Raw genomic sequence first — 26,441 nt, 5'->3', positions numbered from 1 at the left:
GGACTGTTCGCTACCGAGCAGTTATTGAACAGTTAGGCTAAAGATAGCAGACTAATGATATACGCAAAATAAAACACATCACAACAAGCAAGGAAATTAGAATGAATGTGTTGAGGGGGAAGAGTGGAGAACCTTGGTTTATTTTACAGTCTGGTCATGATAAATTAACTTGAAACAGCTGGTCAGGGTGACATCACACTGTTAATTAATCAAGACTTAATTAATTGATGACAGCCCTATCTATAGATATCATTTACAATGAACTAGCTAATGAACTAATAAAATAACAGAATGTGATATTACATGTTCTAACGTTCATGTTGCTCTAGACTATAAATGTTTTTTTTAATCAAATCCAAAATGATTAACAAAGGGTGAAACCACAACAAACGCAGAAAAAATATGTTACTTATATCAACATCAAACAAAATGAAAATCTTTATTAAAAATGTATTTCATTATTTAGTGGAAAGAAGGTACTAAAGTACTACGCAATGTTATGTACCGTAGTAGTAAAAGATAATAGTTTCAACAACGTCTGACATTCCTGAATGCTTTCTCTCTAGTTGCCACATGCATCAATTAAAAAGCTTGCTTGCTGTGGCGTCCCTTTTCCACTTATATATTTCTTTTTCTTGCATTATATTAATTATTTTTATTATCGGTTGTATATTACTCTGTATTTTGCTCTATTATTTGTGGAAATAAATTTTATTATTATTTATATTTGGATACAGTAGAATCCTCCTTTGGGACACCCCTATTAAGGGAACACTATCTCATGACATGAATGAGGGAAATATGTTTTACACTACTGCCAACCTTTATTCAGAGGACACTTTATTGGGTCCCAAATAGAGGTTCTAGAAACTGCTGCTTCATGGAAACACATTCTGTTTATTTTATTAATTTTATAATATCTATTTGAAGCAGTGTTTTTAGATACAGTATTCTACTATTCTATGAGAAAGTATTTTGTGGGGAAGGGAACAAAAAGAGGGCTTGATTGAGTAGTTTTTAATAGGTCGCACAGAGTTTATAAATTGTGCAAGAGTGAGTCAGATATATACCCATCAATATTTAGTATTTGTGATTAAATCATCCACAGGATGTTTATGTGGAAGTGATGAAGATCCTAAAATAATTTAATCTTTTTTTATTCAGTTTCCTTCCTTATTTTAAAAGAGGTCTTTCAACTATTCTGATTTGAACAAACAACTCACATGATGTATGAAAACAACAACGGATATTATTTATTCGTTCATTGTCACAACAGAAAAGCAATTATTCTGCACAGACACAGAAAGGAAATAAAGTGGAACACCTATTAAGGGGACACATTGTTATGACCCAAAGTGTTACCTTAATAGTGGTGTCCCCTTAATAGAGGTTGGAAGTATATTAAAATATATTTTAGTATACTGTATAACTCCTTCTTTATTAAGAGGACTTTGTTTCTTTGATAGTTCTACTATGCACACCAGTAATGACACTAATGTCTGGGTTTCAAGAAATATAATTGTTGTTCTATAAAATATGCATATGTATTTGTAAAGGTGGGTATTATTTATTAATAGTTAACTTAATATGAATTATAATGATCTAGCTGTGATACTACTTCCAAAAGAAAAGGCCTGTCTGTTGTTGTTGTAGCAGACAGTTTACAACGGTTACTAGGGTAGCATCTCACTCATTCATCTCAACGTAGGCCTAGCTTAGCTAGGCCTAGTACTCAGTCTCACTGGTCAAAACCAGACAGTAGTGTACTACAAGGTTTAATGTTACATCATCTAGTAATTGCGATATGTTGCTACAGCAACTGGGAAAGTTCTCGACATTAGATGTCAAATATTGACCTACTTTTTTTCTAGCATCTTTTCCAATCTAAACACAGGATTACCAGCTGGAGTATCCATCAATTGGAAAAGTCAAAGATTGCTAAAATCACAAGGTTATTTATGATTTATCATATCAACATTTAATAGTAAAGTTCACTTCTACTGTCAAACACATACACACGTTAAACAACGCACATACTAAATAGCCGCCTGTTCCGCGCTGGTAGTTTCCCCACGTGTTTGATAAACGGGTTTCATGATTTGGTACACAGCACCCTCTTGGGTTTATTACGCGCGTTATCATGTTTACCTTTGTTCGACATGCAGATTGTTTTGTTCTATTCCGTTGTTTGTTTTACAACGATTAAAAGTAAAATTCCATTTTTACACGGATGCACCGCCCACGTGATTAAAGTTACCGATATAAAACTATTATCGTATCCAAATTAATATTATCAATTTCACCCACTCAAAAACTGTTGAATTCACATATGCATTATGATAATTATAATATAATGGTATTACTGTACATTCAATATATGGGGTTTATTAAGGAAGGAATAATTAATGCACTCATTGATGAATTAGCCTACACAAATTATTTTCGATATTCATAAAAAATGTAGTCGATCAAATGAGAGGTCGTGGTTTTAGTTTAGCTTTAGATTGGTAAGTCAAGCACGAATTCGAATGTTTTTACTTTCTAGTGTATAACCGAACACTGAAAAATACGTGGAATTGCCGCACAATTAGCTAGAAATACAAGCGGTACGATCAACATAGCGTAACGCCAAAAAGTAAACCGCACAACAAAGATTTAGTAATTGAATACAAGCGGTGGGTATATTTTTTGTTTCGATATCGAGGGTAGCGCAAACCAGGAAGTCTAAACAAAGCCCTGGGCTCAGTCCAACACAACACGAACGTTTCCTGTAAGTTTCCAGTCATAAATTGTATTCTGTCTGGGAGGTCGTTGCTTACAAATCCATTGTTCAAACGCGGCTCTTCGGTGCTTACGTCATTTGTTTTTCATAGGCTATTTACAACCGTGACGTAAATATCACCTGCGGCATACCTTTAACTAAAGGTGATCGTCACGGTCCAGTGCGTCATCATAATATTTTACAGCGGCCAGCTATCAACGTATCATGCAAGTTCAACATTCACCGCAGTATGTTTTGAACTAATTGTTTGTCTTGTAGCTTTACAGCGTATAATTAGACAAAAGTACCGATCCATTACGATCGATAATACTAAATGGAAAAACAAAATCGTAACGTACGACCATGAATACTATTATTAGAATGTCATTTTCCACAAATTCATTTGTTTCAAGAAACTAACATGAACATGAAACAAACATGAACATGTAAACGTATCTACTAGTACTAAAAATGTATATATGTATGTATATAAAAATACGCCCAAAATAACTATTATCAAACGAACAGTTATTTGACCGCTGCTATTTATTACGTTAAATGGATGATTTTCATTCGGTGATTTTTCGCGCGAATCAAAAGCGTTGACTACTGCGCATGCGTATTAAATATCATTTTCCTTCTTCTGACGTGAAAAAAGGCGCAACAAATCTGGGAATGTTCGATTTGCGCGAATATATTCGCTAATGAAAAACAGGCTTTATACGCGAGGTAGGCCTACATTTGTAGTATTCTTTCTTTTTTCTACAAAATTAATAACTTGGGTGGCGCGACTGTTCTGCCATGTGGTCTCATTATTTTTGTAAAAAGGAAATAAACACGAGAACAATGATTTTGACCATGAGGGTGTGAACAACAGGGAAAATCAATTGTTAACGACCTTCTACATCACGTCCTATCAGTCAATTAATGAGTCATTTATCCGCTGGAATTCTATCCCATCATGCTTTGTACTAGTCTAAAAATAATTTTTCTATTCTGTGAAAGGTTATTGACTATAATAATGATTTCCTTATCACGAGTTGGCCCACATCCAAAAATATTACCGTGGCCTCAAGACATGGCCGTCAGAAAAGCAGAAGCCTAGATTTTCCGGTTAGGCCACAACAAAGGCAAAAAGTCGTCCATTGGGGAAGTGGCAATTCCGTTTGTAAAAGCGGATTTTACATTCGTTTTTCGGTTCTTTCATGTTAAAAACCAAAATGAGAAGTAGTTTGTACACAACTTCGGTAAACAATTTATTCAATTACTGCCCGATTACATACATTCAAAAATTGGAATTAATTTCCGTGTTAAAAAAAAACTCCCAACAAGAACGTTCTCTTCAGACATAAACATTTCATAAACTTGTCTATTAATCTGTTAAAATAGTTTCATATTTAAAGCAAAAATACAATTTATACATACATACACTGATTACAGTAGTTATAAAGCTGCAGTTTATTTTTAAAATATTTCATTGAAATATATCGCAATTTTCTATTTTTTTGTTGCAATTTCCCGTTTGAAAGTCAATGAAATTTTATCTATAAAAATATTTACATTTTCTATATTCATTTACAATAACAATATCGACGGCTCCTTTATATATAAAAGGATTACAGTTAAAAGCATTTTGAATGAATCGCTGTGTCCAAAATAGCAAAGATTATCCACGATAACATACGAGCTATTTAAAACCATGTTAAAATGTACTGTTGTTATTTTGAGAAAATGATATCAAAAGGTAACCATGTACCTTCAAACATGTCCATGACAATATGTTCAAGAAGTGTCTTTTTCTCTTTTCACTTTCACAACAGGCGCTTCACCAAGAATGGTCGCGATTTCACCTTGCATAAATGCCCACGGAGTCTTCGTTCCAACCAGTGGACATTTCTGACCTCCTGGACAATACACCTCAGAGCCGGCTCCTTGTTTCTTAATGCTTTCCCTAGAACACGGGAAGCAGAATTTATGACTAAGCACAGAGGGGCATTGTACGAAATGAGTGTCCTCTAAACGTTCGTGACACAGGGTGCATCGGAGCACACTTGGTGGCACAGAGGAGTCTGGCACTCCGTTGTTATTTGACGAAATGCATGGGTCCTGTCCTCGGTAAATTCCACGACGTTGAGGTCCAGAATTGGGAGAAACCAATATGGGATTCTTATCCCCGGTAGGAGTGCCAACTTGCAGAGAAGAAGGTGCACTCACACTCGGTTTCATGGGTGAACTTGCTGGCGTATTTGATACGAGGTTGTCTGTTACTGATATCAACGAAGCCATTGGTGATGGTCCTCCTTGCGAGGAGCTTGCAGATGCCGGGGGTGAACTTGATGTTGGATTGCTCAATGGCGACACAGAGGTGGAACTAGGAGGACCGGAACCTAACGGTATCGTAGATGGCCGCTTGGAACTAGTCAGCTCTTGTGCCTGAGGCATCCATGGTAAACGTGGCGACTCATCGCTATGTTTTGGTGGTGCAGTTTCTGAATCAGGGCTCGGCGATGTTTTCCTCTTTTTCAATTTTGGTGGCATTGCCCGTATCATCGACCCCGACGTTATTGTCGGCGGCATTGGACAACTGGCATCTATATACGGTTGAGGTAACATTTCAACATTGACTTGTTCTTTAAATAACCGTATAGGCTCAGACAGTATATCACCGATAGCGCGCCAATCACCAGATCCATGCTTCTTTTCATATTCCAGGTATTTATATCCAGAAGATATACATTTGCCATATTCTTTTGGCGAGTCATGATACATTTGTTTAGCTACACCCGAAGCGCTTGAGTATATATTCCCAGACCCTGTTGGGTATTCAACATATAGTTTCAGTTCGTATTCGGTTCCTTGTTTATAGATCGCATCGAAAGCAAAAACACGGCCTTTCAAGGAATGATCCTTCTTGAATCTAACACCGAACGGCGTGCAATTTGAAAGAGTTGCCAAAGCCTGCCTGACTGGTTGCGGCTTGTGGCTAAAGTCCTCTATACAAACTGGTCCTATGATACGATCTGGGTTTTCTGATGGGCTAAACTTCTCCTCTCTATCTCTATCTGACGAGGTTCGTTTAGCTGATTGTGCGACAGATACTAAAGCTGACGGTGCGACCGTGTGGCTTGGTAGGTACCCGGGCGGGAAACCCGGGGGTAGAAGATGTCGTATTAAATTTGGTGCTGGATGATTGGGCGGTCCTCCTGTTGGTGTCCGCCTCGTTGTCATTTCATGACTCTCTTCGTGAAAGGACGGTATGCCTGAACTGACCACTCTCGATTGTGCCATTGACATTTCATGTATTAGTCCTTGCTGGACAGTCCTTGATCGAGGGTGATCATGTAATTGGTACCGGTCAAGATGTATAGGTCCTCCTGTCAAAGATGTTGGTGGCTGACGAGGGGACGGTTCCACATGATTTACATTACTACTTTCATGCAGTGTTGTCGGTCTAGACGGTACACTCACCACCGTAGTTTGTCCGTTTTTCCCTAAGCATTTACTCTCCTGATAAAATCCATGAGAGCGTTTCATCTGCTTAGCCACTTCAATAACCGGTTCGATACGATCTGGGCCTTCATAATTCACACAACCGCGACACACTGGTTCAGAGAAATCATGTATCATAGCCCATGGCATTCGCGGCAAATCACACAGATAACAATGTTGACGATGCATCCTCGCTGTGTACATTACCTCTACTACTAGCCACAGTTCGACAGCACAATAAAACAGTCAGACAAAACTGTCACGGATTTTTTAGACTCGCACAAGGGCACTTACTACCTCCGCCTCATTCCAAATTCAATCGAAAGTTCAAAACAGATTGTGATATTATTCTGTTTAAGCCGAGAAATACGTGGCCGAGAGCAGAGAGTATTGGTGGATATTACACTACTTCCTGACAATCGCTTGCTTCAAATCGGTTCTACGCCTGCGTACTGAGTACGATGACTGACGATTAATCCATTCGGATACTATACAAGCGGAAAGAAGTGGCATTTGAAATGCGTCACGGATAGGGACACACTGATGACATTGCATACATTTCATGACGTGTGTAGTCGTGGAATGTATAGCTGACCTCGATAGAGCTAAACGGATATCGGATACGTAAACACTTTAAGACACGTGACCATATTGCGTTGAGTCACGGCATGCAGTGACTTATCAGTGTATGCTCAGTGTCGCTGCGCAGTCGCTACAAAGTGCTAACTCCTTTCATCGCCACTGGAGCGTGCTATTTCTTGACAAACACAATATTCACAAACATTTTAGGGGAATTTGTAGCGTAAAAGAGCGGCTTGTTTCTATTATTATACTAGTCACACGGATGTATTGTATGAACACAAAGAACTTGAACAACAAAAACCACACATAGAATTTAACATACTTATTAATAGAATAAATATATTGTATTCAGGCTTAAATATTACCAAAATATGGTTTTACTCCTGAATAATAAAATTAATAACAATACAATCGAAACATCGATTATCAACTTTAGTTTTATTCCCGTTTGGACACACATGATGTACTTTTTATTGGAATTTACATACAAATACCAAAAAAAGATTAACGCCATATTTCACCATTGCATGTGACACGTACCACCACAAGAAGTTCCCATAGTTGTAACACAAACAGGATATGGCAAGTGCAATAAAAACAATCAACTTGTCCTAATACTATACTAGAGTGGGACGTGCGTTTATTTTAGTACATATTTCAGTTTAAGCAGGTAATTATCGATAAATAGAACGTCAAACAACAGACGGATTATAAAATCATCGCTCTAAATCTAAATGATTACGTCACGAGTTGACCTTATTTGAACTGATTATGTATCTTTGGCGATGACTGACTATCGCGCTAAAAAAGCGTGTCATACTCTTTTAGCGTGTCATACTCTATTAGCGTTTACGTCACACACAAATGGGCGCTACGGGTAACGCATTGTTTTCCAATAAGAGTTTCATTGTTAAAATTAAAAATTACAATTTTCGGTTATAGTCTAAATACAGTAGGCCTATATTTTTAAAATGTTCTTCTAGATTTATAGAATATGCGTTTAGTACAGTAGGCCGTACAGTAGGCCTGCAGTGTTGATATGCACTTTTGTGGTCAGCAAAAACACATAGTAAAACTGAATCACGAACAGTTGTTTTACCATGGTCTTTCATCAAAATGTTAAATGACAATAAAAAGCAAAAAGGCAATACAATCTTTACTTCCTCTATATTTTTTTTTAAAACTATATTTGTAATGAGGGTGATCCTCAGAGGTTCACAAGACAAACATATACACAAGGTGCTCTAGATAAACAAAGTATTATTACAAGTCTTTGGGAGTGGAGTTGTAATTTTGTCCTTAGAAAAAATCCTGACATGTGATGGGACTTGAACCCAGGAATGGTAGCCAAGCATCATAACCACCAAGCCACAACTCCACTCACATATGTATGTAAAGTGTCGTTTCAATCCAACATATTTTTCGGATTCGGAGCCATTTGCAAACCAAACATTTTGTGTGCTACATAGAACCCCACCCCACAACTTCGTCAAGTCCAAAAGGTGTCCCCTTAATAGGGGTCTCTCCAGACACTGTACCTATAGAACATAGCATATTGGATGGCTCTCGTTCTTTCACAGGAAAGTGTCCCCTTATTGGAGTGTTACAAAGGAAGGGTTATAGGCCTACTGTATGCATTTATTATTATACCTATGCTATACAGAGTAAATATAATAAGATTATAGTACAATATATAGGAAAATACTCTACAGAAAAAGTAATGAATATCAAGCCAATAAAAATCTATAAATAAACAGGAAACGACATTTTATTTTGCAAGTTCATCGCCGACGACTCAAATGTGCTTGGGGAGTGAATGGTAGTAAGCAAGAATTGGCTACATTGCAAATACTGTATTATCATACACACAACTGGCTATGAATCGGTCATGGAGACCACGTACTTAGTGTCAATCTGATTTAGCTGAGAGAAAGCTTACGGGATGTTTAGTTATCTCAGCAAAGCAGGCCTTGTTAACTTTCGGATACGGATCGACAGGCGCTCTAGGAGCGCTTTTCACTTCCGTCACTGACCTTGTACTGTCTATCTCCACTAGCCTCGGGGGAATGTAAATTTTCATGAACGCGTTTAATACTATATTTGTTCAATTTCCAACATTATGCATGTCATGACTGAAATCGATGAAAAAAATAAACGAGCAAAAAAACAAATAAATTGCTGACGTGACGAATGTTGTAATTGGGTTTGAAGCTAAATATGCAAACTCACTCTAACACTCGCAAGGGGATATGGGAATAGTCTGTGGGTTCTGTGGTTTATGCAAATCAGGTATTTTATTAATAAAACGCTTCTCAGCAGGAATAAACTGAAATTAAGCGTTACCCCGAGCTGAAAATAACGCTAAACGAATTAAATGCAGTATAAAGGAGACTGTATCACTATACGCATACAATATCGAATAGTATAGAATGAATATAAGAAACAGTGTAAGGTACCATTAGCAGTGATAGACGAATCTTGACAGTGAAGTCGTTCATGCATAACTAATGCAGGTATGCTACAAGGTGATTGGTTTATCGTAATATAACAAAGTTAATATGCAAAAACTTTTTGAGTCTGGTTTATCGTAATACAGTATAACAAAGTTAATATGCAAAAACTTTTTAAGTTTTATAAATATAGAGCGATCACTCGCGCGTTCATTGGACAACTACTGTATAGGGATCTGCGGGTATCATTTACAGAACCAATGACATGGTCTAGTATAGTGAGTTGCGTTAACAACGCCACTACCTATGTTCACACGCAAAGGTGTAAGCTACGTCGGCCTTATGCCGTACGTGTGAACATTAATATTAGTATTTTTAAAATTTTTATTTCATTATCATCATGGGCTATTTAAGGGCGTGTCCTCCGTGACATTCATTACCTGGAAAATGTTTATATTTCCCTGATAATAATAATGGTATAATCATAATTTTTGATCAAATTTGATAGATGGGTTACGCTTAAACTAGTGTTTCATCATTCAGCTAGCTAGGCATGACAAGCACCCACACAGCTATTAACAGAGTGATTTAATTTCGATATATCAATTATCATTCATTACTGATGAAATCTAAACGACGTCTTCTTTCCTAAAATTCCAAACACATGTTAGGTTAGCAGATCATTCGATCAGATAATATTATATACTGATTTACAAATCTCCACGTAGGCTCAATAAAATAGAGCGCATCTGAACATATTAAAACGCAGATTTAAGACCTCGTCAGAAAGAGGTAAAGTATCTAGGCCAAATCTAAGGGAAAGATGACATTTATGATATGAATATTAATTACTAGCGTCCTGTTACGCAGAAAAAAAAGAAGCAATCTGCAAAACGATTGATGTCAAATGTCACTCAAAGTGAAAACGTCTTCGGACAAAATGCTTGGACTGTCCAATCTAGTCTGGATCAAGCATTGTCCATTATTATTTACGATTAGAAAACGAACTTATAGGCCTAATATGGTGTATATATTACGATACATTCAATCTAACTTATTATCTATATTAGAGTTGTACAAAATCGAATCAATTCGCGCTTCCTTTTGCTTTAGGCCTAATGGGAACCTATGTGTTAACGATGATATCGGCCGCGTTTGAATATATCGGTCGCGTTTTAATATATCGGTCGCATTTGAAATCAGCCGCGTACAATATACCGGCCGCGGTTGGCTATATCGGCCGCATTTGAAATCGGTCGCGTATAATATTAATATATAAAATCAACAAGTTTTTATATGAAGGGCCGCTATACATATTTTTACATCGCCGCCCAGTCGAGCCGCCGCAAAAGGCTCCCACTTCTATATACAACTCTCTTTACTACTGTATATATTACTAATACTAGAAATATAGCTATAACAAGTAATCCTATTAAGCTCGTCATCTCGTTCAAGTATTATGCAAGATGATGTTACTGACGTCATCAATCAAGATGGATAACACATCGTAATGAACTATGCATGTTGGAATGATGTTTCCTATTTCAACAATCAAGCCCTCAAGATTAATGTAAACTACACCAAGACTTTGTAATCAGGTCTTGGAATTCGAGTTGGTTCACATTAAAAGCGCGTTCACATTAGGCGTTTATTATCATTACATTTCGAGTACGCACACACTTTACAGACAGCCCTTGACAAACATGGAATATTTAATTAAACTTACGTCATCAGTATCATTAATCAGTGTCATCCTGTAATGTTATCTATATCATAATTAGATGAACATTTACAGCGAAACGAAAATCAGATACTGAGCAAGCGCGCGTGGTTAAAAACATGGACTGACGTATGATATGTCGGATTATATTCTGGGACGGATCTATTAAATTATCTGTCGCATGGACAGTGTAAAACATGTCTCGGCGGATGTAAAGAGCGGACTGCTGTTACGCCTGTATCACCAGGACTAAGAGGAGCGTTTGGCATCTATATTTTATGGTAAAAACGTCACTATACCACTTATGTATTCACGGATTTTAAAATATTGTAGACTTGTTGGTGCATAAAAATGTACTAAATTAATCTATGGTGGTGTCGTGAAAATCATGTGCCACTTTTTATAACCGTAACACGCTCATAATTTAAACGTTCATAAATAAAATTTACAAAATATGAAGGATTCATTATTACATTGCAGTATGCATAACAATTTCCTTAACTTAACATTAATGTTAAACACTGACATGCGCTGTCAACACAAAGGACATGTTTTAGCTACCCTTGGGCCATATAGACAAGTTGGTCACGATTTGCATGTCAAAATGAAAGATTTAATCTCGAGCGGACTAGAAATACATTTATGATTTCAGGCAATTACGTGATGTAGGGCAAATCACTGTCGGGGTCGTGTCACTGTCAGTGTGACGTAACGTGACGTAGGCACCGGGATTCTCTTTTGATTGATCACGACGCCTAAAGGTACAGGTTTATGATTGATAATAATCCGATAAAATAGTACAGTGCAAATGGATTGGTTAAAAATAAAAACAACGATATATCGCCTCAAACTACTTAACGGCGCAATCCATTTGTTTTGAAGGATGATGCCCGCGTATCTGATTGGTTACGCTGCTGCGGTTTTCTACGATTGACGCTATTTCAATAAATCTATAAAACAGCGCAGAAAACGAACCGTCAACATTCGTCGGCGATTTGTGCTTGGAATTGAAAAACACGAAATTGATTTACGTCCGTGTAATTGTCTGCCTCGGTATCACTAATGGGGACCATAATGATGTATACAGTTTAAAGAGGGAAGTAGTTAACAGCGATGACGTCACTACTCCTCTCAAAATATATTTGAAAATATATGTCTGAAATTATGATACACCAGCAATTATTCTCATTACAACTTTGTATTTTAGTCTTCCCTGCCCTTTGTAGCATACGAAAGTAGTTTAATTTTATAGGTACCATTTTAATGTAATTTGTAACTAGCAAATTTGGCCTTTGGCAACGAGATGTTACATAATTTATAGATGTTATTTGAATTGAATAAAAGTGATAAAGGCCTATTATTATGATTTTATCCCAATGGGTCTGTCCGTTCGCCTTTTCCCTCAACGTACGTATAAACATAGGTCTAGTACCTATGATAATATTTTATGCAGACACAAATGTATAATGATCGTTGATTCATTTCATTTCATTCCTTCATAACGTCATAAAAAATCTTGTAGTTTACATATTTTCATATATCTATATACGAGTATTGAATTTAATCGTATGCAATAGGTAATTTGATTAGGCTAAGTAATATGTCCCAAGCAGCATATTGCATCAATTATTTTACGGATTTTATTCATTCTTTTACATGATTCACTTTGAGTTTAATTGCGAGTTTCCTCTACTTTGTTATTCAAAGCCATATCTACTTCGGGTCATAATAACGCTAATACACACACGTCACGCATCTGCAGGTAAACGTTCACCTAGGAGCGGCGTAATCAAACGGGATCCGCCGCGTGGCCATGGTTTGACGCGACAGGTCTTGCAAAAGAGACCATGAAACGTTTCCATGGCCTGGAGAGATAAGAAATGACGAGCTTAACTGGGCATGCGCAGAATAAATACGATAGTTTATACATCCATGGTTTACAGGTTTTTTGGGTTAAAATTTACAAATAATAGCTGTAATACTCTAAAGCAGATTCATTTAAATATTCTAGAGAACGCCTGGGTCACCCGAGTATCCTCTTTCAAAGGCGGGATACTATGACTTGGCGGGCGTTGTTGATAGGGCGCGCGTTCAGTCAGAAGGTGGCCTATTTTCTAGGTTCACTTTTTTATATTTTGAAGGCTACGTTATTTCATTATACTATATCGTAATCTACTAGAGCATATGATTTAGCTTTACATAATTGCATAAAATAATTAATTAGATCCTTTTGAATTATCTACAAAATATCATCTGGAATTATTCAGTTGTAATTTGTTTATCAGTTTTGAGAAGACGTGACGCATTTATTTCCATGCTTCAACTCATTCCAACAAAAGGTAGGTTTTGAACAGAACACATCACAAGATGCGCTGACAGTTTTTGCTATGGCACATACTATCAACACGTCAAATGACGCCGTCGTAGTAGTCCACAGATGCTGAGTGTTGATTGGCCCTCAAGCGCGTATGACGTGTGGACATGGAAACAGCATGGGCGGGGACACGCGAGTTGGCACTGATCGAGAGTCCCTTCATCGTCATGACTCATGTAAACGCGGTTCTTCGACGGACACCGAGGGAAAAATACCGCACAAACAGGAAAGGGTTGAATTTACATTTCAATTATCCTGATAAATATGTGCAGCAGAGATTAGAGTCACAAGAATATTTATAAATAGATGGCCGGTTGGGGAAACATGAGAGACGTGATGAGTTGCCGCTACTAGGGGTGAAAGCTGTAGAATTGAAAACGGAAGAAACATACACTATGCGTTACCGGTAACTGATAAAAAGAAATGTTTTGTTTCGAGCTGGGATTATTAATCAAAGCCAGAGCCATATATATAAAGAGTTACGACATTGAAAATTAGAAGCCATTTTTGTGTCAAAGAATTCGCACGCTGAGGGCGCGCGCGCCTCTTTTGTATAGCGTTTTCCTATAGTTCATGCATTATTTTTAGATTTTTTTGTCTATGAAATAACGTTTATATTCCGTTTTTATTTTAGTAATTAATTTTATTAATGGTATTAATTTGGTAACATATATATATTGTGTCTATAATAACAAAAGAATAAATGCTAGGGCCTACATGCAAGTCAGGATACATCAAAGCATGAACCAATACAAAAAACACACAAATTCACCCCTCTTTTTATACAGTATATGGCTCTCTGTGTGTTTTTGACACAAACTTTCAGAGACTCGTTCATCATTTCATTTGTAATAATTTGCCTTTATTATTTTAATATTGTTCATACCCTATTCAATATATTAACAAATATATCCACGACACTATATTATTTTATTTAGTCATCAAAGCATGCATTATGAATTGAAAATATTACATAATTGTTATTAATAGGACGTAGTTATGGGATGTTTCGTTCCAAAATCAATCAATCGATCTTTATAATGTACTAGCGCACGCGCGCGCAATATTCTTTTCCGCAAGTACTTCTGTACGCTGTGCACATCGATATTTCACCATAAAATGTGCAATTACATTTTTTTAAATATAAGAAAAAGTTTAAAGTATTTTCTTGCTCCTATACTTTACATGCATTAACGGAGACAAGTTTGACACAAATTGATCTGCATATCACGTGACTATAATCCAATGTCGTAACTCTTTATATATATGGCTCTGATCAAAGCTATGTTTAATTAATTTAGGCCATGACGTCATAATGGTCAAGAAGTTAAAGCTCATAAAACCCTGTATTTTAACTACATACAGAAGCCATTAACAAAAAGTGTATATTATGCTGAAACTTATGTCCCAACCGGCGCCCCGTATTTTAAAGCTAGAATATTATACTTTATAAATGACATGAGACGTATACACGTTATCTTGTGTCTCCTAAAATGATGCATGAGTAACTCAATACTGTGCATAGTAAACTATCTGTAGTCACTATGAAACGCGATTGACGCAACAATTAAATGTGCGTTCCATATTGTACCAACATTGCACACATTAGCAGTACTATTATTAGATCTTCTACTAGGTACTAGGATGTAAGTATTATGCTACAAAGGATTGTATGAAGATATAGAAACGACACGCGAATCCCAATAATAGTTTGATAATGGTCTATTCACGTCACGTGCGGTTTTACGAGAAAGGAAGTTTATCGATTTACTGTAATGATGTCACATACAGATACAGGAACTCATAACGATACATTTAGAGCTCGAATAATTACCGTTTAAATTGTCGCTATACGTGTATGGCATGACCACGTTTTATAGCCTGGATCACCTCATTTTATGATTGCCCAAAATTAATCCAGTACTCGTTTAAATCACGTGGTACTGGCGAATACGTGTTAAGACAGATATTTGGTGTTTATTTTAACAATTTTATTTATAAACTTAGTAGTAATGATTAAATAACTATACTTTCTTAGTATAGTGCAATTCAAAACTATAGGATTCACTCTAATCGTCTCGAAACAAAACTCACACCTGACGTACTCATGCGGAACAGAATTCCCACCCGACGCACTGAAGTGGAACAGATCTAGCATCTGACGCACTGAAGTGGAACAGAACTCGCACCTGACGCACTCAAGTGGAACCGATCTCACATCTAACGCACTGAAGCGAACAGAACTCGTACTACTTGAAGTAAGACGCAGTTCCGCTAATTGTACACAATTCGAACGTCACTTTTTGGTTCACAATTTGTCCGTTAAGTAATAGTTAAAAGTTTTTTTTTTTTTTTTTTTTTTTTTATTGAACACTTAAAATAGCTTAAAATAATAACACTTTCTTATTAATAATAATATACAATATACATTTCTCTTAAGAACAAAATATAAATAATTTCCTAACGTAATAAATAAAAATAAATTTTTTCTCTCTTAAAAACAAAGTCTATAAACAATTTGTTGTCAATTTTTTTCTTTTATAGCATAGTTAAAAGTTTATTTACGAAAGTAAAATGAAGAGCAAACAAAATATACATTTTTAGTCCAATTTAAGTTTCGCAATTACGTCATGTGAATTTGTTGAGGAATTAACGAAAGTGAAACTAGTATTAATACTATCGTGTTTGTTTGTGTTGTCTACTCACGGGTAAGATTTGTATTACCTACATTGTATATTGAGTTTCATTCCAAGCTATTTCTAAACTACTACTACATCTCAGATACTTAAAAAGATAAGGTAATAATGGCATCATATTACTCGTTATGATGTTTCCAATTTAAAAACTCATTTACGCGTATAAATCTGATAAACTAACAAACATCGTGTGTTGTCTCGTATTTCCAATGAACCCATCGAAACAATGAGAATATTTGAAAGATAAAGTAACTTTCATTCGCTGTCCAACGAGATGGTATTTAATTAAGAAGTAACATTAGTTGTATTTAGCCATCATAATTTAAAAATCGATGTGAAATCTCCTTTTCCTGATTTAGGAGGATTAGGATCAATGGGTTAAATATTGGTTCCCATTGGTACGCTACGCAACGACGAAGACGCAATGATTGACCAATCACAATGAAAGGCGCGACCGGGCGTGTATCACGTGCGATTTTCTTCACGCATCTGTCAGTGGTGGGTCATGTAATGGTATTGCGCCATGGAACTTCTAATCTTTTTATTTAAATCTATTTTATTGTTTTTATCAAAATGAAAGGTGTAGGTATATAGATTGGCCCACCTCGAATCTGACAACTGAATCGTTCGGGTTCAGTTATTAATTTAGCCGGGAAGTTGGTTTCATGACGGTTATCGCTAACTTAGGTAGTGGGTATGAACCAATTTACACAGACGAGCGGTAACGGTAATACAAATATAGAATCTATGTTGTTCATTATGACAATTTTCACACAACGCTGAGTGAACAGGTAGTTTCCACTCAGGATAGATACAGATTCTACATGGAACAAGCTACGCGGTTTTCCGCTTACCGTTAACCTTTAGGTGGATATGAACCAACTTAGATAAATAACTAAGTCTGAACGGGCCCCACTAGTGTATCTATCTTCTCTTATCTTTTCACGGAAATGTAATGAGTGGGCTTATTAATACCGTACCAGATGGTTCAAAATGAGACCAAACGGTTTAATTTTAACAAATATACATTCCTACCTACTACTGTGCTATTTATTAATTAAATAAAGTGTTTTTCAGTACCATATCCACTTGTAGTAATAATCATATGTTAATAAGCAAAAATAATCACGATTGTGCGGTTATTTAATTTTAAAATTCATAGACTCAAGTACCTAGTGATTTGCAAATCTGTACACCCACGCCATAATCTGTTTCAATGACATTCCATTAAGTGCTTTTTCTACGATATTATTACTCTACAATTCCACGGAACTATAATTAAAAATGCATAGATCCTCATATAAAAATACCTACGACCTATTGGTAGAGTTATTACTATAATAAAATAAATTTGTAAATCGCCCTGGGGTATGGGTTGGGTTTCTGTTCTAGTAGGGCCTACTAATTAAATTTGGGTGCGATGCTTTTAATGTATTTTTGTCAAGGACATATCGACATTATTTTTTTTTTTCATTTTCCAATACGAAACCAAAACCAAAACGAAATATTACATTAATGTTATTTACGCATGCAGATAGGCCTTCAGCAGTAAGGGAGGGATGCATTCGAAACGCACCTTAAAACATAGACTTGTATGGTATTGTCTTTTTATATTAGTCCACCAGTCGACGTTTCGATTTTTGTCTAAAAATGCGTCAAAATATTTATCTTTACTAATTACGGGCTAGAACCTATTCTAATTAAAACATAACATATTGCCACTTGGAAAGGTCCCTCTAATAAATAGGGTTTCCCCTCAATATGGGTATCCCAAAGGAGGGATTAGGCTGGAATGGATGGAAAACTCATGACGCGAAATGATCAATTCTAGGACGCGAAATGATCAATTCTAGGACGCGAAATTATCAATTCTAGGACACATCATGCAGGTAGATACCTTCATGCACTCATCAACATGACTATGCGTTTAACGAAACTAAAATCTTCGTTGGACGTGTCGTCCTTACAGAGTCAAATATAGCATCACAACACCCCATAATACCCACAATATATGCCTATGCATTTATAAATACATACACGTCGTCTGTCTGGTAAACCATACCATACCATTGCTTCTTTCGTGTTTATTTTCCCCGTAAACACTTTATTAACATTAATGAAAGAGTTATTAAATACCTGGGGACTGTGTGGGAGCGGATAATAAATCAAGGAGGGTTAACGTCCCAAGGCAGGTGCGACGAGATGGTTATAACATATTAAATACATAGAGAGACATAATAAAACATGAATGCAGCCCTAAAGAATCAAAACCTAGCCCGACAGATGTATTTGATCGAAGTTAGGTGATTGACCCAGTCAGGCTTAATCAATAATAGGATCGTGGATATTTTTAACATGCCTAGAATTTAGAAATAGGAAATATTTTGATCGAAGTCTTTAAAATATCCAGCTGTTGTAAAACTTTCGATTATGGCCTATATATGACGGTTTCTAGTTCGCATTATTAGATACTGTCTCTTGTATAAATAGAATCCCTACCAAGTGGATTCAATAAATTGTCCCCTTAATAGGAGTGTCCCTTGAATAACTGGAATTAAAACATATACTGCCCCTCATTCATTTCACAGGAAAATACCCCCTTATATGAATATGTCTCCTTAATAGGAGTGTTCCAAAGGAGAGGTGCTTGCATTTCTATATTAACTACAAAACGGTTGTTTTCGTCTATGTTAAATTGAGAAGTAAAGAATCTAAAAATAAAATGTATAACAACACATTGAATAAATCCGCGCTTGTCTTCACCGCATATTCAAACTTTAAAAATCAGGGAAAACCTCTATTCGACAATGACGCAACCATAGCATTTGTTGGGGAGTATTTTATAAAATTTTACGCAAATGAACGTAGAATGAAATCTCACGGATGGAGCTAGCATCAACGTGCGATGGTACGTACGGTGACATTGTCAACTGTGACAGCCGATATGGTACGTATACAACTTTTGCAACGTCACATCCGCGCGTGATTTTATTTATAGTCATATCCACACATGGGAACGGGAAAAATTAACTAGGTCAGTTAGATGTAGATTCCCTAATTGTGATGCTAGTATTCAATTGTTATGTTTGGGTTATTTAACAGGAAACAAAATGGGCCATATGATCTGAGTAATCGATGTAAAGCAACACAATGGAAATAGAGAAACCTAGATACGGTTTTGGTTTCGAATAAAATTTCTACATACCTCACAAGTAGTAGTGTAAACTACTAAAACGGTAATGAATGAAAGAAAGAAAACAAAATAATAACTGGGAATTTACAATGATTACACAAGTAATGTAATATTATATCTATACACCCAATGTTTATTTTTATCTATTAGTATTAGTAATGCGTTTTTTAATATTTTTTTTTTTTATTTTTTCTAAGCTAAGCTTAAAGATTTTTACCCTGCACATGATCTCATTTTGCCAATTGAGAGATTTGTTTTCACTATCCCAATTATCGATTAATTCCATTTACTGGACAATCGTCACATGGATTGAACTCAGTATCTTAATCCACGCCACTGAACCATTTTAATTTACATACTTTACTTGCTCACATACAAGTGTGCCACCTCCATAAACTGACAATTGTTCTCATTTGTAATGTTTCCCATTATGTATAATGTATTAATCAGGGCCATGTAAAAAAAATCAGTTTTTACTCCGAATCGGAAATGGCTTCTCCGATTTTTGGGAAAGTCTAATTTTTTTATTTATTTTTCATACGCATCCAACAGGGAGTAACTCGCCAATTACAGGACAGGAACACTTTTATAATTTATCATGCTTATAAACTAAGTCTCATTTAAGGCTTAGGGAGTGGAGTTGAAAGAGCTGTGAGTAACAAACATGCGCTAGGTCAGGATTGAACCCTGGACCTTGGGATTGGAAGGCAAGCATGTTAATCACCAAGCTACAGCTCTACTACATTTTAAAGCTATTTTTAGAAATTGTACTCGGATCTTTTGTATGCAACTAACAACTTTTTTCAGGTGGCCTTATTTGCAGTTTATTATGTTGCATGTTGGTTTTTAAAACCAGTCTATAAATAACTTGTTTTTTTTCAGAGAAAAGTATGAAACACGCGGTATTGTAATACTGTATAAATCAAATACATGACAACAATTTGTATTAATTGTAGAGGGCTCACTTTAAAAAAGAAGAGACTGTTTATACTGCTATGAAAATGGTGTTGTCCGACCACTTGCCTACCTGTGGAGGATTTTATACACCAGCTCACATGTTTAGTATGCTTGCTTTCTCATTTGCTCTTCTGTGAACTTTGACTTCAAGGTGCTGTCAGCATTAACTTTATTTCTTTTATTTTTTTATAATCTCAGTGTAGGTGTGTCCGTGCATAGAACTCGCTTATACCTATGTGAATTCTAATATAACTCTGATGTACCTCTGACATAACTCCGATAGGTTAAAGAAGTCAATCCAACGAAGCGTTAGGCTATGTTTGAGCGCAGAGCAACTTAAACCAAACGCTTTACTTCGATAGACAAAGAAGCGTGTGAATATAGCTTTGATTGCCTTATAAACCAAAACAGAAATTGTTCATGTAAAAATGAAACAGCTGTCATGCAATACAAACACTCTCGATTCGACCAAGAGGTTGAGGAAGGAAGAAATGGAGTCTTCTCTGACTCCGATGTGAGGTGATACACCTCACTTAGTAAATAATAATAAATTTTAAAGAAAAACATTCAATTGTATCTTTTATTTTCGCTATTAAAATGTTTCATAATGAATAAAACTTGTACAAAGTTGTACTTACTTTTGCTTGTGTCTATTGTGGTTTAATTGAGGACTGCCATCCTTGGATTCATTGATTTCTTGGACCGAATCATTACCCTCAGCATCTTTCCGTAATATTTCTTCTAATAGACCTCGACCTTTTAAAAAAATATTGAAGATTATGAAACGTTTGTCATCAGCCTGAAATTATGAAATTTTTGTCTCAGTTGGGATATTAAATAAAATAATAAAAAAAATTTACGAACTTGTACGTGGTTGTATGTCTTTGGATATCGGGAGAGGCGGTCTTCTCCTTGGGGCTGGCGTGTCAAGAGGTGATGTCTGCGTCGAGTGTGTATTTCGAATCATTGTCTTTTTTGTTGGTTCTGGTATAGGTGTTGCCAGTTGGTACTTTACTACCGGTGGTGGTTGGTTGTCTGGCACCATGTAGTCTCTTGACACTGTAGGGTTGAGATGGCTTGGTACCGTGTTGGCAGAATGCATATTGGTTCGGTCGGGAGCTGGGTAGCGGTGAGATTGCATAGATGGTTCGGTATTGGTGTAATGGTTTTGGTTGTGATCAACACTAGTTGGCATTTGTGTCATCAATCGTGTCTATTAGAAAATAAAACGTAATCGGTAATAAATAAACAATATGAGGTATAATCTGATAACAATTCACCTGATATATCAATGAATATCAAACAAGATGATAATTGACTAATTAGTAGCTTTGCATTAGGGAGTTGAGTAATTGGTCAGATGTTCACGGTTCGAGTCCCACTTGAGAATTACAATTTCAGTTCTTAATGTACTTAGTAAAAATGTCTGTACAAAATTATGTCAGAGTACGTCAAACATCTGACAAATATCAAACAACATACCTGCCATTCCAATTGCTGTTGTTGAATTCTTTCCATTTGTTGTAGTCGGACATCTGCCATTTCGTGCAACCTTCTCTCAATATCATTGTCAGTCTTTGATGAAAGTTGTTCTTTTGTAACTGGATTTTCGAGCGAGTTCAATTTGTCTAGTATTCCATTGATTTTCATCTCCAAGTCTGACTGGGACTAGATGTAAACAAAATATAATTTTAAACAAAATTAACATAACATAAAACATGGACGGAGCACAATCTTTAGATAACTAGTTGATCTTAAGCTCTGTCTATACTATTTATGTGACAAAAAAATGTTATGTGCCCATATATGGACATGATGATGTCATATCACTACCATATTTGGGCGCATCTAACTATTTTTGTCAACCTATGTGATAGTGTAGACAAAGCTTTAAAAGGGTATATTTCAGAGAGATTTCAAGTTGGAATAATGATATTTTGGGTAACTTTATAAAAGCATGACCAAATAATAGATGGTGTTATAATAATTTCAGTTTATATAGAGGCACTATATAATCTAATAAAACATGGACAGAGCACAAAATTAGATAACTAGTTGCACTTAAGGAGTGTCACAACCTTTGTGTGTTGCTATTGAGTTACAAAGATCAGATATAAAACAGGGTGTTACCTTGAGGAATGGAGCTGTAGCTGCAACAGCTGCAGCCGTCATTGCAGCTACTGTAGTAACATCATTGGCTACGTTTGCAGCTCCACCGCTTTCACTTACTGTGGGCTTAGTGTTGACAAAATTTGGCTGGATGTAACGTTTCATTGGGGCTTTGCTGTCTTGTCTAGAATTTAGGAGAACAAATATATTACTAGGGTTAACAAGAGAAATCAGGTGTAAACATTTTTTAAAAAACAGTTAACAAGAGAGCAAGAATCAGATCAAGAATTATGATCCAAAGCAGAATCCGGTCAAAAATTAAATCTACATCTATGTACCCAGTTGCAGTCGTCCCTGGACTAAGTAGTTTTTACGTAATTTTGCTAAAGCTCTGTCTACACTATCAAACTACTTTGACAAAAAAGTTTGATGTGCCCATATATGGTAGTTCTATGCTTAAATATGGTAGTGTAATAATAGTTTAGTTTGATTTTGTACTTGATATAACAATAAACTTTAATGTCAACAATGATAATGGACTGTAGACACAGTAGCTAACATACTTTTTTCCAAGACTTTCTTTTATGACCTTTCTTCGTTGACCTGGTTCATACTTTGTTATCTTAACAACAGTGGTATCCGATTGTGGTTGCCATGTGAACAGCTGATGTTGGTTCTGTCGTCCTTGAACAAGTACTGAATCTGATGCACCCTTAAAAAATATTTTTAAAAAATTAATTCAAACATGACTTAAAAATGTTGTGCCATGACATTTGCTTTTTTTAATAGTCGGGTATCAATAAATTTAAATCTTAAGTTTGATACATTTATTGTAATTTAAGAAATGAATGACAAACACTTTACATACCTTCACATTATGGTGCGTAGGGTGGCCACCTAAAAAAAAGTTGTTTATAAATTATTAGTAATTATACTTGCATTTGGAGTAAACTATTACAAAACAGTAAACAACGTAATAATTAATTTTGTTCTAAATTTTTTTTTATTCAAAATGTTTATCTACCAGAGGAGGCTTTGACAGGAGTGACCACCTAACCAAATAAGGATTTACCTAAAAATTATTAATTATATATTTAATTGAAATTGACATTTTTCACAATATGTTACCTTCATTTGCATAAACATTCCGTCCAGATGACGGAGCATAAGACACTGGTTGATCTATCAATGGGACTCTTGGTCTGTTGTCAACTGGTGATGCTCTTTCATTTGGCCTCTCTCGATCAACTGGTGACACCCTTCTGTCTAATGCTGGATCTCTTGGTGAGGCAGCTCTTATCAGTGCAGGAGGAATACTCAAGTCTTCTACAGTATTATCCGCATTGTCAAATGGCGATGGCACTTCTCTGAGATATTTAGCCTTGATCCTGACACGCTGTGAACCAGTACTAGATTGGCTAGATCCAGATGTATCAAAATTTCTGCTGGTTGGTAGTTGATGGCCAGGATACGACGGAGGATTTATTTGTGTAGACCTGATTAATATTTCACTTGCTGTAGTAGTAGAACTGTTTGATGTTTGGTTACTGACGTCAGCTGAATTATTTAGTGAAAGGGTGTCCATATTGTTCTTCAATGCGTATTGCTAAAGTTGGTCCAGTAAGCCTAGAGTTTTACAATAAAATAATGATAACATTATAAGATTAAGAAGTAATTCATATAAAATACTATAAATAGAGTAGGGAAAAACACATTTTGACTATTCTATTGGCCTATAGGCCAAGATAGGCTAAAATACAATATGTCCCGACCGCTTCTTTCTAGCCAGAAGAACCTAGGCCCGGGGGTAGCAATACCGTGGTATGCAGCTCTCGTCCGTAGGCCTAGGCCTACCTATACTACTAACTAAATAGAGGAGCAGAGGCTAGGCCTACTAGCCTACTACTAGTTAGGCCTAGGCTAGGCCTAGTAGGCTAGTAGTATAGTAGTAGCCTAGTCTAGGCCTAGTTTAGTTAGGCCGTCCTAACTAACCCAGGCCTCTAACTAGGATAATATAATTACGTACTTAACCATAAATTAATTTTATAAGACACTAAAAAGTGCTTTTTAGAGAGTTCGTCGTCACTGCAGGTATTCAAATCTAATGCCTTTTGCTTATGCAAAGTGCGCCCTCATCGATCAAACATGTAAACAATTAGTTTGTTTTTATTTTCTCCACTGTAAGTACATTTTTTAATTCACATGTTTTTTTTGCTGTGTAAAAACGGAAATAATTTAATGAATGATTGGTTTATATGAAAACTAAAGGACGTTTTATACTGATATGTAACTGTTCGTATCATTGAGATTGCATAAACGAATCTAAGAGTTATAGTTAGGTCTAGTCTTATGTCTAGGCCAGACACTGACAGCTCGACGATAATTGTTGTACGGGCCGTATAGTACCTAGATAGCCCCTGAGTAGAGAGAGAGAATGATCGGGAGATCCTAGGCCTAGTATTCTGTTTTAGGCCTAGTATTCTGTTTTAGGCCTAGTATTCTGTTTTAGGCCTTATAGGGCGGCGGCCACAAACCGGGATTAAGAAAGTAATAATCTAGTCGTAGGTTTAGCCTTCATAAAAGAATATTTTTTTTTTAATTAAAAAAGGATTCAGATTCAATGAATGGCCTTTTGTATCATCTAATAATAGCAGACTAATAAATAAACCAATATGATTATATTTTTATTATTATTTTTTTTTTCAGGTTTCAGCTTTGTGCAGATGATATTTCTGCAAGATATTGAATCAAGATTGCATAAATATTATTAGGATATTTTTCTAATTTAGTTTGTTTAATAAATTGATAACAAAATGACAACAGCAGCACTTCAGCAACAGCAACAAATGGAAATAAAACAGGTAAAAAAAATCAGCATATTCAGCAGTGTATATTGTTTATAAGCCTCGAACACTTGCCAATATTATGGCTACGTAATTATTGCAATAAGTTATATGCATCACCCATTTTTTTTTCTGTTGCAGTTCAAGGATTTTTTATCATCATATAATCAATTAACGGAACGCTGTTTTCTAGACTGTGTAAAAGATTTTTCGAATCGCAAAGTTACAGATAGTGAGGTATGGTACAGTAATAAAAGCAGAATAGAAAAAATTGTAATAGATTGTAAATTATTATTTTTGTCATTATAGACTGCAAAGCCCTTCTGAACTGGCCCATACAATTTTTTTTCTTTTTTAGAAATCTTGTGCAAATAGATGTATGGATAAATACCTTAAAATGACTCAGAGGATTTCACAGCGTTTTCAGGAATACCAAATACAACAAAATGAAGGGCTAGTAGCAGCTCAACAAAAGAAACTTTTAAGTTAAAGACAAATCTAGAAAATTATTAACAAATTGTAGAAGTGGTTACCACGGACATCATTTAGCCATACAACCAAAATATCTGGATGGATATACAGTAGAACCTCTATTTAAGGGTACATATTCTTAAGCTCTGTTTACACTATCAAACTAGTTTGACAAAAAAAAGTGTGATGTGGCTGAATATGGTAGTGATATGACATCACCATATATGGGCACATCACATTTTTTTGTCAAATTAAAAAGTGTGTCCCCTGAATAGGAGTGTTCCTTTAATAGGGGTGGTACAGTGAAATAACTGTAAAATATGGGGATTTAAATCCATTACGAATGGGTGACCTATGCTGTATTGGCGGCCTACAGTAAAGTTTTAACCGAGCTTATAAGTTTAAGGACATTCTTGAAATGAAGAAAATTTTGACACATGACAAATGATTTGATCAACATGGAGGTCAACTCACTTGCGTTGTGCTGACGTTGCATCCATCGTGGGAACCAAGATTTAGGACTACTGTATAAAAATAGTTATTTACATTTCTCATTTTTTGCATTTATCATATTAAATGATTAAATATTATGTAAAATTATTAAATGATACATTCAAGATATTGTTTTTGTATAATTTTTTTTATTATAATTTTTGTACAGTTGATTAGTAATATTCTATAGCACACACATACCTAGCTAGAATATTTATTTTTAATTTATTTTGGGAAGATGTTTGATCAAAAATAACTACAATCTACAGGTTTGCAGAAATTAAATTTCTGTTGAAATTTTTCC

At 35.7% G+C, this 26,441-nt stretch overlaps 3 protein-coding genes across 4 annotated transcripts in view; 1 reads left to right on the top strand and 2 right to left on the bottom strand.

Annotated features, from left to right (window-relative positions):
* The window catches only part of LOC144852201 (protein TALPID3-like), a 56,283-nt gene extending 31,814 nt beyond the window's left edge, over positions 1 to 24,469 (bottom strand). For both annotated transcript variants that reach the window (XM_078709954.1, XM_078709955.1), the window contains exons 1-8: positions 24,358 to 24,469; positions 23,460 to 23,957; positions 23,200 to 23,228; positions 22,895 to 23,043; positions 22,353 to 22,515; positions 21,705 to 21,890; positions 21,087 to 21,435; positions 20,861 to 20,978 (exon numbers count right to left, since the gene is read on the bottom strand). In XM_078709954.1, coding sequence (XP_078566080.1) covers positions 20,861 to 20,978; positions 21,087 to 21,435; positions 21,705 to 21,890; positions 22,353 to 22,515; positions 22,895 to 23,043; positions 23,200 to 23,228; positions 23,460 to 23,916 — 1,451 coding nt within the window. In that variant the 5' untranslated portion in view covers positions 23,917 to 23,957; positions 24,358 to 24,469. The remainder of the gene's footprint in view (positions 1 to 20,860; positions 20,979 to 21,086; positions 21,436 to 21,704; positions 21,891 to 22,352; positions 22,516 to 22,894; positions 23,044 to 23,199; positions 23,229 to 23,459; positions 23,958 to 24,357) is intronic.
* Positions 3,993 to 6,759, bottom strand: LOC144851733 (putative E3 ubiquitin-protein ligase IRF2BPL). Its single transcript, XM_078709328.1, has one exon. The coding sequence runs from the start codon at positions 6,452 to 6,454 to the stop codon at positions 4,544 to 4,546; it is 1,911 nt and encodes a 636-aa protein (XP_078565454.1). The 5' UTR covers positions 6,455 to 6,759; the 3' UTR covers positions 3,993 to 4,543.
* A 66-nt stretch (positions 24,470 to 24,535) lies between the features above and the next one.
* Positions 24,536 to 26,264, top strand: LOC144852247 (mitochondrial import inner membrane translocase subunit Tim9-like). The gene is made up of 4 exons (XM_078710024.1): positions 24,536 to 24,623; positions 25,038 to 25,192; positions 25,316 to 25,411; positions 25,533 to 26,264. Exons 2-4 carry the CDS (start codon positions 25,145 to 25,147, stop codon positions 25,662 to 25,664), a joined length of 276 nt encoding a protein of 91 aa, XP_078566150.1. The 5' UTR covers positions 24,536 to 24,623; positions 25,038 to 25,144; the 3' UTR covers positions 25,665 to 26,264.
* The last annotated feature ends 177 nt before the right edge of the window (positions 26,265 to 26,441 follow it).

The sequence above is a fragment of the Antedon bifida genome, chromosome 9 (genome assembly GCF_963402885.1).
Source record: "Antedon bifida chromosome 9, ecAntBifi1.1, whole genome shotgun sequence".
In the NCBI taxonomy this organism is placed as follows: domain Eukaryota; kingdom Metazoa; phylum Echinodermata; class Crinoidea; order Comatulida; family Antedonidae; genus Antedon; species Antedon bifida.
Note: the sequence above shows the minus strand (reverse complement) of the source record. Positions and strands in the feature narration are given on the sequence as shown.

Bases quoted from the DNA above. Each gene is read 5' to 3' on its own strand.
- LOC144851733 (XM_078709328.1), bottom strand. From the start codon at position 6,454: ATGTACACAGCGAGGATGCATCGTCAACATTGTTATCTGTGTGATTTG.
- LOC144852247 (XM_078710024.1), top strand. From the start codon at position 25,145: ATGACAACAGCAGCACTTCAGCAACAGCAACAAATGGAAATAAAACAG. The intron at 25,193-25,315 runs GTAAAAAAAATC...TTTCTGTTGCAG, and splicing joins AACAAATGGAAATAAAACAG to TTCAAGGATTTTTTATCATC. The intron at 25,412-25,532 runs GTATGGTACAGT...TTTCTTTTTTAG, and splicing joins GCAAAGTTACAGATAGTGAG to AAATCTTGTGCAAATAGATG.